Source organism: Leptinotarsa decemlineata, unplaced genomic scaffold, assembly GCF_025532065.1.
Source record: "Leptinotarsa decemlineata unplaced genomic scaffold, Ldec_3_MD MMD2_tig00026330_RagTag_RagTag, whole genome shotgun sequence".
Lineage (NCBI taxonomy): Eukaryota > Metazoa > Arthropoda > Insecta > Coleoptera > Chrysomelidae > Leptinotarsa > Leptinotarsa decemlineata.
This window is the reverse complement of record NW_027412690.1, coordinates 3,794,022-3,809,811: the sequence shown is the minus strand read 5'-3', so window position 1 is coordinate 3,809,811 and position 15,790 is coordinate 3,794,022. Positions and strand designations below refer to the sequence as shown.

At 32.9% G+C, this 15,790-nt stretch overlaps 2 protein-coding genes across 4 annotated transcripts; one reads left to right on the top strand and one right to left on the bottom strand.

The window, feature by feature from the left end:
* Positions 1-2,720: 2,720 nt before the first annotated feature.
* Positions 2,721-5,678, bottom strand: LOC111513349 (protein ILRUN). 3 transcript variants are annotated; one of them, XM_074182990.1, is made up of 6 exons: positions 5,534-5,678; positions 5,177-5,389; positions 4,906-5,025; positions 4,613-4,839; positions 4,190-4,341; positions 2,721-3,044 (listed from the first exon to the last, which is right to left on the bottom strand). In XM_074182990.1, the coding sequence occupies exons 2-6, from the start codon at positions 5,368-5,370 to the stop codon at positions 3,003-3,005; spliced, it is 735 nt and encodes a 244-aa protein (XP_074039091.1). In that variant the 5' UTR covers positions 5,371-5,389; positions 5,534-5,678; the 3' UTR covers positions 2,721-3,002. The 3 variants fall into 3 exon arrangements, with proteins under 3 accessions (XP_074039091.1, XP_074039090.1, XP_074039092.1); XM_074182989.1 differs by having other exon boundaries at positions 5,452-5,600; XM_074182991.1 differs by having other exon boundaries at positions 5,550-5,572.
* Positions 5,679-9,848: 4,170 nt separating this feature from the next.
* On the top strand, positions 9,849-15,358 carry PpV (Protein phosphatase V). Its single transcript, XM_023169549.2, has 5 exons — positions 9,849-10,124; positions 10,179-10,466; positions 11,972-12,126; positions 12,178-12,290; positions 13,469-15,358. Exons 1-5 carry the CDS (start codon positions 9,960-9,962, stop codon positions 13,657-13,659), a joined length of 912 nt encoding a protein of 303 aa, XP_023025317.1. The 5' UTR covers positions 9,849-9,959; the 3' UTR covers positions 13,660-15,358.
* Positions 15,359-15,790: the final 432 nt, after the last annotated feature.

Here is a 15,790-nt window from a genome sequence, read left to right as displayed (position 1 = left end):
TTGCCGCAGAGTGGGGTTTTCCGTGCGATTCAGATGACATTAAGGAAACCGTAAAAACATATCTTGACCGAATGGGAAAACAAGTGCAACAATTCCGGGACAACCGACCAGGCGAAACCTGGCTACAAAAATCAACTCTCGAAAAGGCTGTCACAATCCATTAAAGACAGTAGGGCCGCAGTTTCTCCGGAAGTAATTAATAAATATTTTGACTATTTAACAGAGAGCTTGAAGGATGTTCTGCTTGATGCAATCGTCAACTACGATGTGACCAATTTCCCTGTGACCCTGCCTGTGTAAAAGTAGTTGTTCGCAGGAGTTCTCAAAGAGCTGAGAAGGATATGGACACATCAAAGGCAGTAACTTCAGTGATGTGTGCATGTTCAGCTTCAGGGTTTATGCTTCCTGTCTACATTGTATACAAAGCTGATCACCTATGGAATACTTGGACGGAAAACGGACCTGCTAATGCCAGATATAATCGTTCGCGATCTGGATGGTTCGATGCCAATATTTTCGAAGACTGATTCAACAAAATAATATTTCCACATTTCAAAACTCTACCACAAGGCCCAAAAGTTTTTATTGGCAATAACCTGGCTAGCCACCTGTCGTCTGCTGTTATTACAATGTGGGAAAAATAACATTCGCTTTATTCTTCTGCCGCCTAATAGTAGTCAACTCACACAGCCACTGGATGTCAGTGTTTTTCGACCAATAAAGGCAGCGTGGAGGAAGATTCTACAAGAGTGGAAAAAATATAACAAGGGAACCATCAGAAAAAGAAGTTTCTCCCCGCCTTTTAAAGCAAGCACCAAAGTTTCAACCACTAATGAACAAAATATCAAGTCAGGATTTGAAGCGACTGGTATATGGCCAGTAGATAGGTACAAAATCCTAAATAGGTTGCCTAAAACAGACCAACAGAATTTGCAGCAAGCCACAGAAATTGTTGATTCACTAAAAACAGTGTTTGAAAAATCTAGGTTTAAAACCGCAATTTCTGTTGGCAGAAAAAAAGTTATTGGTTGAAGCTGGTAAAAGTATTACGAAAGAAGACCTCGCTGTCCCGATACCGTCCGAGCCAGGGACCAAAAAGAAGCAAAATAGAAAGGCAACTTATTTACCATCATCGTCTTCTGAAAGCGACATCAGTGAAGAAAAAATTACAGTTGACAGTGATATGGATTTAGACCCTGATACATTTTCTGACGTAGAAGAAATAGAAAACTCTACGATTATTGCAGACAGTTCTACCGAAATGAGAGGTTTTAATCCAGGTGATTACATTTATGTCGAAATGAAAACTCAAACCGGAACAAATAAACAATATGCTGCCAAAATTATAAACTGCGAAGAAAACGACACTTACATGTATAGTTTCTTAAGAATGAGCGACAAGATTAAAGGTGCTTATATTTTTCCAAGGGTTAAAGATATTGGCATAGTTGAAAAAAACGAAATAAAGAAACTGCTCCTAGAATACGAAGTTCTGAGAAGAGGACCAATAAAATTTACAGACTTAATTTAGAATCGTTGTACTTAGTTGTTTTTCTTTACTTTACCTTATAGTTTTCACTTAGTTTGTTAAAAGTGATTTGATTTTTCAATAATTTGTTGTTTATACACTATGTATTTTTTAACAACGTAAATAGAACAACTATTTTTGCCACAAATCCCATATTTTTTCATTAAGTTGCTACCCGCGGGTTTTGTTAAAACAATTTGCGTTTCAAGTAGCCTCAATTGTGAGTATACTTATATTTTAGATGCGATTTTCAAACAAATATCAAGTAACCCCACAAAGGGGCTACTTGAAAAAGTGTGTTTCAAAATTTTTTTTCTCCAGTGTGGCGAGGGCTACATTTTTTTAGTGTTACACCTGATAACCATTACCCCAAAGTAATCTGAAATAATTTTTGTTTTGATGAACGTAGCTTTGTTTGAACAAGGTAGAACGTAAAATCTGAAAAACGGTATCAAGTAGCCCCGTTTTACGGTATTGAGATTTCACTTCACATTGAAGTCAAATTATTGAACTTTGGACTCTGAATTCTTTAGATGATTACTAGTTCAGTCAATACAGTTAACGGCCTAGATTGAAAAGGGTATATTTTTAGGAGAGATTATTTTTTCTATAGAGATGGAGAAGTAGAAAGTTAATTAATGGCCTCTCTTAGAATTCACAGAATTTCCTACATAAAAAATATAATGACTTGGAAAAATGCACACATTTTTAAATATTCAAAATACAAGGGATATTTTGGCTTTTTTGTTTCTTGGAAATACAGGGTGTTGCCATTTTGAATTATAGCCTGATATTTTTGACGATAAAATTCTTGTTATTTAGCCATTTGAGGTTTTCAATGATTTACTGACATCTGAGGTGGATTACCGTGGCAGATGTATTACTTCAACTTTTGATAATGAAGCCCTATACCATTATGTAAGTAATCGAGGTCATCCAAGTCCAGTTGTGTCAAAAAACATTAATGCTGTGCAAAAACTAATGAAAACCTCAAAAAGGTACTTGTGCAAAAAATGACAATTACTATTTTTAAATAAACATAAAATCAGCTTGAGTGATTATTACTTGTTTAAGCAACAGACAACTCAGGACCTTCAAGCAATGTATTATTCTTATGAGTTTTGCAAATTCGAAAAATATAAAAAATTCGCACAAGTTTTTGAATTATATTAAATTTAAAAAAAATTGCTAGTAACATGGAAAATAAATATATTTTCAGATTTGCAGGCATCTTGTTCAACTTTACAAACCTTGGGAGGTGGCTGCATTTCAGAGATCACTGTAGTATGTGACTAACACAAATATCAAATACATTGATATTATTTATAACGTCGAATAATATATAAAATTATTAATCTATCCCTAATTTTACATACAGAAATCACTCTTTCACATGCTTCATATCATTTCATCCAGTCTCAAAATCACTAAAAGTGGTTCCGATGTGGCACTATTAAGTGGCTGAGAGTAGGTACTAGCACATTGACGAACCACTTCCATCTGGAGGGGGGGTATCCTGAAAAGTAAATGGTATTATTTGATGCTAATATGAGTGGTGTTTTTGGAAAATTTGATCCGTATTCAGGGCAACTGAACTCTAATAAACTGAAACGGTTCATTCCTCATATGTATCATATATAAATACATAGTTATATGTACACATATATACAAACATACACACATACTACATATAGGTAATCTTGTCATAATATTAAAATATAATAGAATTTATAGTAAAATATCAACACGTTAAAATATACAAATTTGCTAATGGAGATTCGACACTCTCTCATTTACCACATAAGTCGTCAGTGAAGAGTTAGTCTGTAGAATATTAAAAGAATGATAACAGAACACAGCCTGTTTCAAAAATTTGAAAATTATAAGGCTATTTATATTGTTCTATGTTCTGAAATAAGTGTTCTTTTGCGCACTAGATGCATACTAGTATGAAATTTCGTACAACTGAAGTAAGAAAGTTGGCCCACTTCTACTCGTCACTTGTTATTCGATACGTCTTAATTTTTCTGCATATACATGTCCATTGGAAAGTGGAGAGAGTCCAACTAATAATTGATAAACGTCACTTCCTAATCATTACTTGCTAATTGAGTGTGCATAAATTCACCATTAGTTGTACATTTTTGGAGCATAATAGTTTAGAAACATACATGTATTAAATAAAATTTTTATTACTGTATGATTCCATTAAACACTATTTTCAATACAGGCTTGGACTCTGATTTACAAATTCCTCAAAGGTAGGTGTTTTTAATGTTTTTGGTACTGGATTTTCAATGTAAGGGTCAATGTGTGTAACAAAAACTTTGATGTTATTTGTAATAAATCATTGACTGACTTTTGCTAATTGCCCTGGAATTCACATAAACCGTATCAATATCATTTAAAGAGGGGTGATATGGTTGTATCAGGGAAATATGTAGTTTAAAGTTGACAGAAAGGTCACTAGGCCCACCAAACATAAGGAAGTGAACAATAAAAATATTTCAATATTTTTTCTACTCACTACCCAGAAGTGGATTATTGATACATGTGTTTTCTGAAATATTGATTTGAAATATATATATATATATATATATATATATATATATATATATATATATATATATATATATATATATATATAAGAAAATGACCTACTTGATTGTTTCCTAGGTGTAATCTTTGGGGGACAAAAGGGTTGTGCGAATTCACTGATGGAGGTATTGCTCCCAATTCCTTAAAATGTGATAGTTGATTTGTCAGGGCGATAGTACCTTCTTCTACAACTGTAACTATTGCCCACATAGGATCTAGAACAATATATAATATAATCAGAATTTGAATATCGCATAAACTGATAACTATTTGGTTCAACAACTTGCATTGGTTTTTCGAAAAATTGTTCATTTTACTTACTATTTTTGTTTCATGACCAGTAATCTGAAATCAAAACATGGTGCTCCGTACCTCCAAGTTGACATCGTTAAAACAAATAGTTACCATTGCATCATTCTTGAAGAAAATCAGCAAAAGTACATAAAATTCTTTTTATCAAATGGTTTACTTTTACTCTTAACTTACCTCCGAAATAAGCACCTTTGGGAGTACACATCCTCCATTTACTTTGATATATACCAGGTACAGAAGGTCCAGTCATAAAAACACTCAAATGCATTCCTTCCCCCGGATTCAAGCATGGTACTGAAACTCTATCTCCGCCTAAATTATCACCATCAGAACATTGAGCATAACAGTGGGGAGGCCATTTTTCATTTCCATTATTGCAGATATGCCAGGTTTTCTGAAAACTAAAGAAATCAAAGCATAAGACCTGTTGATTTCCATATCATCCTAATCATGGTTATTACACATACCTTACATTTGGTTCTATGCTCTCTGTTTCATTAGCAATAGGGTCAGAAACTAAAGCCATGGACGGCAATTGAGTGGGTGTCTCTATATCTAAATATGAGCAGATCGCAGCTTGAAGATTCCTAAAACAACACCAACATTAGTCCCATTATTTATCTTATCCACGATTACATTCTCAAAACTTTCGATAGCACAAAATAATAGTGAACTTGATACACCATTTAATTCAAAATATGGGTAAATTATTATCAAATATTTTGTAAATGAGCATACCAGTTGTTCATATCCAAAAAGAAAGTAGCAGTGGCATAATTCAAGTGACTTCCAAGAAGCTTTTGTAGTTGTTGAACTAGTTCATCTTTGTCTGTAGTACCCATACAACTAAATTGTTGAAGGAAGGATTGTTCTATGTCTACTCCTCCATTTCCACTTACAGTCTCTTCAGAACCAGCATTATCAATATCCATTTTTGGAAGTATTTGAATTCTACAACAATAAAAATCAGCAACGATCCTCTTTAGGAAATAGACAACGTCGACTTCTTTCACCTTCAAAATCTTAGGTATGTTTACGAAAATTTTTGTCGATTCATCTGAGAAATATTGAAAATAAAATGACACTTCTACTTACACAAAGAATTATTTACCATATAAAGAGCATGCCACAATACACAAAATTCTTTTTGCCAACTGAATTCACCTAAGAAAAACAATGGTTCACAGGTCACGTCAATCCAAGAGTCAATCGTCGCCAGTGTTGCCAACATCAAGAAACTAAAAAAACAACATCTCAGCCACCGACATAATATGTCGATGATCTCAACAATGAAAAACAGGAGAAAACATTAGGCAAAGTAAAAAAGCCAGAATTCATACTGTTTTCATGTAACTCAAACAATCACCTACTTTTGTTAGTTACCAGGACTTACATACATTATTATATTATAATGTCTATCACAACATAATGAAAAACAAAAATCAAAGTGAAATTTATTTTCCACTTTCATTTTCAATTGCCTCATTTTCAGTTTTCTCAGACTCATTTTCTTTTTAAAATCATACCTAGTTTTGTTGAATTTATGTGCTTTTCTGTGGCTTCAAATGAGTAGCAATCGGTTATTTCGGATTTAGTGTGTGATGCATCTTCGCACTCGATATTCTGTTGCGAAATTTACTTTTCATAATATTTATAGCAAGAAATAATCTTTTCACGGTGGCGCTGATTCATATATTATTTTTAGGACTTTTATCATTTTTTAAAAGAAGTCGTAAATATTGTTAATTAATATAAACGGCGGGCCTACTTATATTTCACTGATTTAAAGGTTGAAAGCTGTAACCACAACACAATGCGCTATACAATAGGACTTCTGCCTGTAGCTGTCATTATTACACTGGGATTTTTCCGTGCATAAAAGTATGACTGTCAATCACATAGACTGTGATCGGAGAATTCCCTCCTCGAATCTCGACACGATTAGATGCTGCCATCTAGTGTTTTATTACATATACTAATAATAATAATATTGGTTTTCATAAATTTTTTGCATAGTGTAATAGGTGGCGCTGAAAGCTAATTGAAAAACAGTAAACATTAGGAATGAAACAGAAAACAGGGACATCAAAGTGAAATTAGCTGATCCACTGTCAAAACAGTGTGAATGGTTACACTGATCGTCATAAACACACAGACACGGACCACAACAACAATAGTTGTTCTGTGGTTGTTGTGATCTTTTCATACATGTTCAGTGTATCTGTGATTCAGTGTTACTCCGATGGAATTTCAATTTGTACAACTCTTGTTAAAATTGTACATCAGAGTTAGTTATTGACGTAGGTACACGAAACTTAAGAAAAAAATATTATACTTTATTAAAACTATGATATACAACTCGGGTCATCATGCCTTTCTTAAATCACCCATCATTTATTTTTTATTCAGTGGAGATGATAAGACTCTGTAATTTTTAACTTTCTCCTACGAAAGCAATTCTTGAAAAGGAATGGCCAACTTCCTATATTCAGTTTGAATATCACAAGATTAATTTAATTGGTAAATGTACGGTCATAATGTATGGTTTCCAGATTGCCTTCGAAAATAATTGACAACCGTTGTGTTTCAGAAGCAACTGACAATATATTTTTCAGGTAACTGCTGTAAAAAATTTTGGTTAGTGGAGGTTAGGAATTAGTTACTTATGGAACATATCCTAATAAACAAAAGTAAGCAGAAATGTGATTCGGTGCTTCTAAAATCAATATTACTGTGGTACTACTGAAAAACTGGTTAAATATGAAAGACGGTTTCCCGAAAACTGATGAACCAAACGACAAAATACTAAAAGCAATGATTGAATTTTTTTTCTGACGTCAATTTTATTCAATAAGAAATTATTATAAGTTACATCACAACAAATTAAAGGAATATAAAATGCACCTGAACACACAAAAACTCATATTCGATAAAAGCTCAACAAAGAAATTCCGTACTATCCCAAACGCCGACCTTCATCACCTAACCGTAGCGACCACATCCCACTAGGGGGCGTAATTTACATCGGAACCACAGAACTATAGTTCTGTGATCGGAACGTATCGCTACCATAGAAATTATAATGATATAAGGTATATATCTATGATCGCTACGCCTGCAGAGACAGAATTGGCTGATAACGGGTTTTAATTTGAAACATTCGAACGAGTGATTGTCGAAAGGTAGCTTGATCACTTTAAGATTATTGAAACACCAAAAAAACTTTTAGAACCAAATAATTCTTGTAACTAGAGAAAAAAAAAAAAAAAACAAATAAGTTTTATTTCATATAATCAAATGAGTACAATCATCATTTACATTTTTTGAAAAATAATTTAAAAATTTTAATGACTGATACTTTTCAACACTAATCAGTTCTGATCATCAACTATTGTCTCATTTAGGCGATGAAAACAATGAACTCGGAAGCCTCTCTCTCTAAAATAAAGAGAGGAAGAAAGTGTATCTTTTGATGTGAGAGTTTATCTGCTTTGGAAATAAGGCCCCTTTTATTGAGAAAAATATTTTAACAAAATATGTGAAGCATTTTATCATTTATGAGTTCATAGAATTGCTTATTATTCCGTGGTCTCGTCCAATATAACTTTAACGCACTGTTTCTCAAACTTTTCACGGCTCCCATATGTTTTTTGAAGGTTATCGCGACGCCCCGAACGTAAAGACTACACTAGATATTTAATTCATAAAAGTAGGTTGTGGAATTGGCCACGGTGGTAGTGCGCCCGACTCACGATCGGAAGACCGTGGGTTCGATTCCTGCCTCGACCAGATATTTTTCTCGAGAGAATTTATCTGGTTGAAGCTGGGATGATTTTGCAACAGTGTTAGGAATCACACGTTAAAAGGTAAGACCTCGTTAGACCTTAGCTCGTACAAGTTTCTCAACTTCTGAGAGTTGTCGTTCGTATGGGGACGACAGTTGATTAACGGGAAAACAGATTATAAATAGATTTTTTTTAAACAGGTAGGTGGCTCTTTGAACGGATTGCATTTTGCAATTACCGATATATTATCAGAGGATTTTTATTAATGGGTACCGACGTATTACCTTTACTCCCAGTTATCTATGTTGTAAAACGTTGTACATTGAGACTCACCCGTTGAACACGGCGCCCCAGTTAAGGTTCCACGGCGCACCAGGGCGTCGCGGCCCACACTTTGAGAAACACTGCTCTAACGTCTATAAGGTAGATTAGACGTTAGACCACAGACTATTCTGTGGTTAGACCACTATTCTAAGCTCAGAGTTATAATAAGACATAGAGTTGCCATGTCTATACCAATACAATACATGTATTTTGAAGCGGGTATCGTACTATCCTTTTCTGTACAATTTATCGGCAAGAGGGGGTGGCGGGTAATGAACGGTTATGGAGAGTTTGTTTACATTTGAAGTAAGTTGGACCATAAAACAGTGACGGTTGGTTTAGTTGATAATTGGAGGGATATTATATATTTGTAAAATGAATCATTTCAGGTGAAGATGTATTTTGTTTAAATAGTTTCTACAGGAAATCTGATTTTTATTAATGATTCTGGAAATGAGGCCAGTTTTTCTACCACCTACTAGATTTTTATACATGTATGGCTTCATAATAAAGCGCGTGGTTTACTGGGTTAAAATTAAATTAATTTAAATGAACTAATTCATTACAATGATAAATGTTAATTTCAAAAGTAATGAACTTTGCTTCATATAATCAGATGAAGAAATTTGTGATTTATTCTCAGATTTGATGAACAAGCAGTACGGTTTGTGAGGTCCAATATAAAGATTTTTTGATTAGAAATCATGAATATTTATAATTACGATTAGGGTTTGATATTATTATGTGATTTCATTCAAAATTGGTATCTAGGAGTCTTTGTGGACCGACATTATGTTTTTTTTCAGCAATTTTGAATGAAATCATGATTTCCAATCGAAAATTCTTAAATTCTTCATATGGGATCTCACAAACCGTACCGCTTGTTAATAAAATCTGAGAATAAATCACAAATTTCTTCATCTGATTATATGAAGCAAAGTTCATTACTTTTGAAATTAACATTTATCATTGTTATGGATAAGTTCATATGAAATAATTTAATTTTAACTCAGTAATCACGCGGTTTATTATAAAGCTATACATAAATAAAAATCTAGTAGGTGGTAGAAAAACTGGCCTCATTTTCATAATCATTAATATCAGATTTTGTGTAGGAACTATTTGAACAGAATACATTTTCACTTGAAATGATTTATTTTGTAAATATATACTATCCCTCCGATTATCAACTAAACTAACCTGCCACTGTTTTATGGTCCAACTTAGTTCCCGTAAACAAACAAAGTTATGCTGCCTTCAATGTAAGGATGGAAAAGGCCTCTCTATTGTTTTTTGTTACTCTGAGATTCTAAGCAATATTCTGTGGTTCGATTTTGGCGTTTATTGTTGACTTTACCTTTAATTCAGGTTGTTAATTGAAAAATATTCGTAATTCATTATATTAAATAAAAATGTCTGATCTAGACAGTTGGATAGAAAGTGTTCGACAGTGTAAATACTTATCAGAAACTGAATTGAAGCAATTATGTGATATTGTTTGCAGTATTTTGGTTGAAGAATCAAATGTCCAACCTGTGTCTACCCCAGTAACAGTTTGTGGCGATATTCATGGACAGGTGAAACACCAACATATTTGAAAAATTTTCATTTGACATACTATATCATTACAGTTTTACGACTTGGAAGAATTATTTCGAAGGGGCGGAGAAGTGCCTGATACAAACTATATTTTTCTGGGAGATTTTGTAGACAGGGGATACTTCAGCTTGGAGACTTTTACTAGGTTGCTCACCCTTAAAGCCAAATACCCTCATAAGATAACTCTACTGCGAGGTAACCACGAGAGCCGGCAAATCACCCAGGTCTATGGTTTTTATGATGAGTGCTTGAACAAGTACGGAAATGCAAATGCTTGGAAATATTGTTGTAATGTTTTCGACTTGTTAACAGTAGCAGCTGTAAGTAAAGGTAGATTTAACCACACGTGGTTAGCAAATGACAGGAGTTGCGAATCATTCTGAAGTAAAAAAGGTTCACAAAAATATCTCTGATGTTGCACACACACACACCAATGATTGATTGTTGCTGACTGACTCAGACGTAGATATGAAATAACTATGATTTTTATTTTCAAAATATTGAATGAATTCCTTTATGTATATCTCGAAGAATTGATCATGATATTGGAAATGACAAAGGCAAGAGTTTCTATTTACTCAAATAAAATCTCACAAGTTCAATGACGTCATTTTTCTACAGGAGTTGTGGGGACTACCTACCAACATTAAAACATCCAAATCACTTTCAGTATTTAAAAGATAACTTGGTGAATATATGCAGAAAGGCAGGAACTGATTATCTATACATTGCTTTAACTTTCAAATCAATTGAATCACTGTTAATAAGTAGGAAGTGTTTTATGAGTTTAAGCTAAACTGATTGTGTATACTATCAAATTGAATAGCTATACATAAGATAGTGATTACGAAACATTGTTAAATTATTTTTATTATTGTGGAATGTATAATCTGCAAATGGATATTTTTCTTTGTTCATTAGGATGACAAAATGTATCTTGTTCTTCTTAAAAAAATTTTTTTGGTTTAACTTTTAGTATACTTGCATAGATTTTTCCGTTGGTCTTTGTTTATTTATAAAAAGTTTAGAAAACATCGGCAAAAAATTCAAAGCTTCTATCAATCAAAACGATGGGAGAAGTAGCAAGCAACTGAAAGTGAAAAGTGGAACCTCTGGCAATAAATCCAAAACGAGCACTTTTTGCAAGGAAACACTAGATTTGCAATACTCTTCTCGACAAGCGTTTCACTAACCAAGTTGGCGTCTTCAGGAGATGAAAAGATGGTGAATAATGGGCTCTTTGGGATGGAACCTTTGTCTTTGTTCATAGTAATAATGCCACACTGTTCTATTTCCAGACTTTCGAAAGCATCCAAAAATCTAGTGAGATGTACTGATCTCAACGTGTTGATCTACACTAGATTTTTTTGATTTCCGAAGTCAGATATGTGCCGGTGTTCTTTGAAACTAATTTTGATGGCTAGCTTAGTCTGACCAATATTTTTTCTGTCACAGTCGTCGCAGCTTATTTCATATGTGCCCGACTTTTTAATGTAAATTTATACCTACAATCAATAATCTGTATTGCTTTTGTTGAAATGTGCTGGAACTTCCACGATAAAGTTTACCACATCTTCTGAAGACGCCAACTTGGTTGGTGAAACGTGTGTCTAGAAGAGTATTGAAGTTCTGGTGTCTCAATTTTGTGAAAAGTACAATTTCCATATATTTATATTTCTTATACCCAAGTCCAAATACGTAAGTCAATTTTTAGCATTTATATAATAACTTGATGATTAAAGCAACATTTATTTGTGAACATAGCCACCAGTTTTTCAGACAGCACCTCAATATTTAGAGAAAGTAAACATGTTGTTTTTTCAAGCTGATTGATGAGAAAATTTTATGTGTACATGGAGGACTCAGCCCCGAAATAAAAACCCTAGATCAAATAAGGACAATCGAAAGACACCAAGAAATACCACATAAAGGTGCATTTTGTGATATGGTATGGTCAGATCCTGAGGACGTAGAATCTTGGTAAGATCATATAGTATTTTTGATAAACAATTCACTGAGGCAGGGTTTTAGGGCGAATAGTCCTAGAGGTGCTGGCTATTTATTCGGACCAAAGGTTACTCACGAGTTCATGGAAATAAATGCATTATCTTTAATATGTAGGGCCCATCAACTAGTGCAAGAAGGTTAGTATATTTGTTTCGTGTCCAATTGAAAAGTGTCTGTTTGTTCCCTGTCGGCGTTCATTGTTTATGGCAGTTTATTTACGTTCACTCCAAATAATTTCCACAGTTTAGAATGTATTCGTAAATCTTAGTTGTACCAATATATCTTGAACTTGATTAGTTTGAAAGTGGTCACTTTTATGATTTAATTTTTTTGCTATTCAATGACACACCAGAAACCGAGATAATTTATAAATCCCTAGAACAAATCGTAAAAGCGCAATGAAATTTATGTTTTTCAAATGATTCCATTAATTTAACCATTCGCCTACTTCTGTGAAAAATAGTTTTTCCCTTTATAGCTTCAAAAAAATCTCAAGTGTTTCATAGCTAATCAGTGAATTTTTATTGTTATGTCGTTCATCGGGAAACTGCTCTTAGTTGTAAAGATATATATGTGAAGATAAAGATATATAGGTGAACATATTTGATGCAATTATTTTCAATTTTAACTTACCAAATTACTATTCGATTCATGTATCTGTGAATATACTCACTTTTAATTACTTTGTAAATGTCAGTAATGTATATTGTCTTTTTTCAAAAATTGTACTATATGTATATTATGTATTCTATTTATGCTTAAATTATTTTCAAGTGAGTTTGTATATTGGGATTCCTATTTCGGTATTTATTGATAATACAACCATATCATGGAAGGAAAAAATGTTCACACGTTAGAAAATAACATCAGAGTTGATATTGCATATCTCAAAAAATAATGTGTCTTCAATCGTCTTACATTGAAAATTTCAAGAACAAATGGTGATTTGGTGATATATTCATGTCTGCACAAATAACAAAATTGCTTGGGGCAGAAGCTATGGTATTCCATATCTTCTGAAGGGGTGAAAATAGGGGAAATATTTTGAAAATTCGTATGTTAAAAAATTCACTTTGACATGTACAAGATTGAGATACGTTATTCCTGATGGACAATAGAGCAATACGAATTGTACCTCCGAGTTTTCCATACCGTCTGAGGGGGGTGGAGAAAAAAATCATATAATTGTAAAAAAAAATTGACATTGGTTGTTCTTGTTCCAAGCCATGATATAATATTCTATATAATTTTCTATGTTCTGATAATAAAGTGACTAAGCAAATTTTTAATAAATACTAATTATTTCTATTTTCAGGTTATAAATATATGTTTGACAATAAACTCGTCACTGTATGGTCTGCTCCAAACTATTGTTACAGATGTGGAAACATTGCCAGTATTTTAGAATTTAACGCTATAGACAAAGTCGAACCCAAATTGTTCCAGGCTGTGGCAGATTCAGAAAGGGTTATCCCTTTGAAAATGGCCTCACCATATTTTCTTTGAACTTGAACTGATCTCCAATATATTTTAAAAGTTTTTTAAAAATTTGTTTTATTCATTTGAGGTGTTCGTAAGTAAAATTAAGTCCGACTACACGGTCCAAGTTTTGTAGGAATACATTTATCTATGATGGTTATTTTTCAGTTCATTTTGCACCACAAACCTAGATGATAAGAGTGACAACAGTAGTCAGGACTTCTATGATCTGTGATGATTATTGCTGATGGTGTTCAAATGGCGGTGTTGAATAAAAAATTATTGGGCACCATTTTTTTTGTAGAAACCGTTGTATTTTTGTTAATTGAGAATAAATCATTTTGATTTAAAATCGCAAGTATAGCATGTTGTTTTTTATTAAAAAAAAAATAATTTTTTTCACCCAAAATTTAAAAATTGATGTGATTTCCTTCCCAGATGGAATATGATTTTTAAAACATGATGAACACTGTAGATACAATGGTTGAGTAATCATCTTCATGATTAGTTGAAAAAATAAATACTATTAGTAATCATATTTTATTACAAATATTCTTCCTTACAGTTGTGTTTAAAATTTCCTATACATACTATATTTAACCGGATTCCATCATTGCTAGCTTGGAAATGGTAAAACTGAAAAGGGTGGTTAAATTAGACAAAAGTTTCCAATTTGAGGGACAATAAGAATATTTTTAAGAGTGTGATTCAATGGCTGTTTTAGGTTTGTTAAGATCTTTCAATGTGACATTTCGTTCATTGGATTCCATCTAATTTTTTTCAATACTAATATTCAGTTTAGACGTCAGTATCGCAATCAATTCAGCCAAGTGTCACAATAAATGCTTTTTTCGTAATTTCTCATGGGAAAAACACTATCAGAGTCAGGTCATATAATTCCCATTGACGTACTGTAAAAACAGTAAGGGTCCTAGTATGGAGCCTTGCGGCACACCCAGGTTAATATTTTTAGGCCAGTGTATACTCACGATTCAGAATGAAAATGATTTCTCAGTAGAAAAAAATTGAATTTCTGTAAAAAAATATGGGCTCAAAAAATGTCATCATCATAATCCACCCTTTAAACATAGTATGATATTTTTATTAGTAGACCGTTCTGGTGGTTGCTTTATCGCCTGTAAAATATAAGTAAATGTTTCATTTGTGAATTCCTAAGAATGATAATTCACTAGTTATATCGGAAATATTTGATTCAACTCAGAAATCTTGTTAGTATGTTGCCAGTTTTTTATTGTTTATAGTTTTCCTTTTTTTCAGTCACTATATGTCTGTCAAATATTTAAGTATTTATTTAAGCTTGGGCAAAAGTTTTGATTCGAGACACTGTATTTTTTGAAGATCGAAATTAGAAAAACACTCATACCAACCATCATGTGTAGTTTTAAGGAACCGTCATAAAAAAGCAATATTTTATTGCTGCTAATTTTTAACATCTACGCTGATAATTGAGAAATTTGGCAGGAACACAAGAAAATCCCACTATGTAAACAAAATTTTCAGCCTGATTTAATTTTAGAGATTCAAATTCTTGTGAAGATATGAAATTAGATTTCCACTAACTGTATGTACATCGTCGCCTGGAAAATTTTGTGTAACTGGATAGTTCTGAAGTTGCCACACCTTTTTTTATTGCTGTATTAATTTTTACACTTGATTGTGATAATACCAATGATAGAAGTTCTTCAAATATATATTTTTCACATTTTTTTGCTGTTTTCAATATAGCCTATTTCCATAGACTCGTACAAAATTAAAAAAAAGCAAGAGTATTTGTTGAAATGAGTGTTGATAATAGTTCCCTGATTTGAGTTCAAATTTTATCCACATAAAAAGTAGAGTCCTTGTTGAGGACTCCCTGAGACCGACCTTTCGTTAGTAAGTCTGTGGTAAATCATGTTTGTCTTGAATATAAAACTGTCACTTATAATTACTATCCTCAAAATGAATCTATAAGTACTCTATGCATATACTCCTACATTATCATGTCTTAATCTTTGGTATAAATATGAGAAAAGCTAATATTTCATCCAATATGTATATAAAAGACTCTCTGACTAAGTTGCAAGGTCTAGTTTCAGTCATTTTGATGCTAGTTTGGTGAGCGGAATGTGCATTGATGGTGCTTCATAGTTCTTGT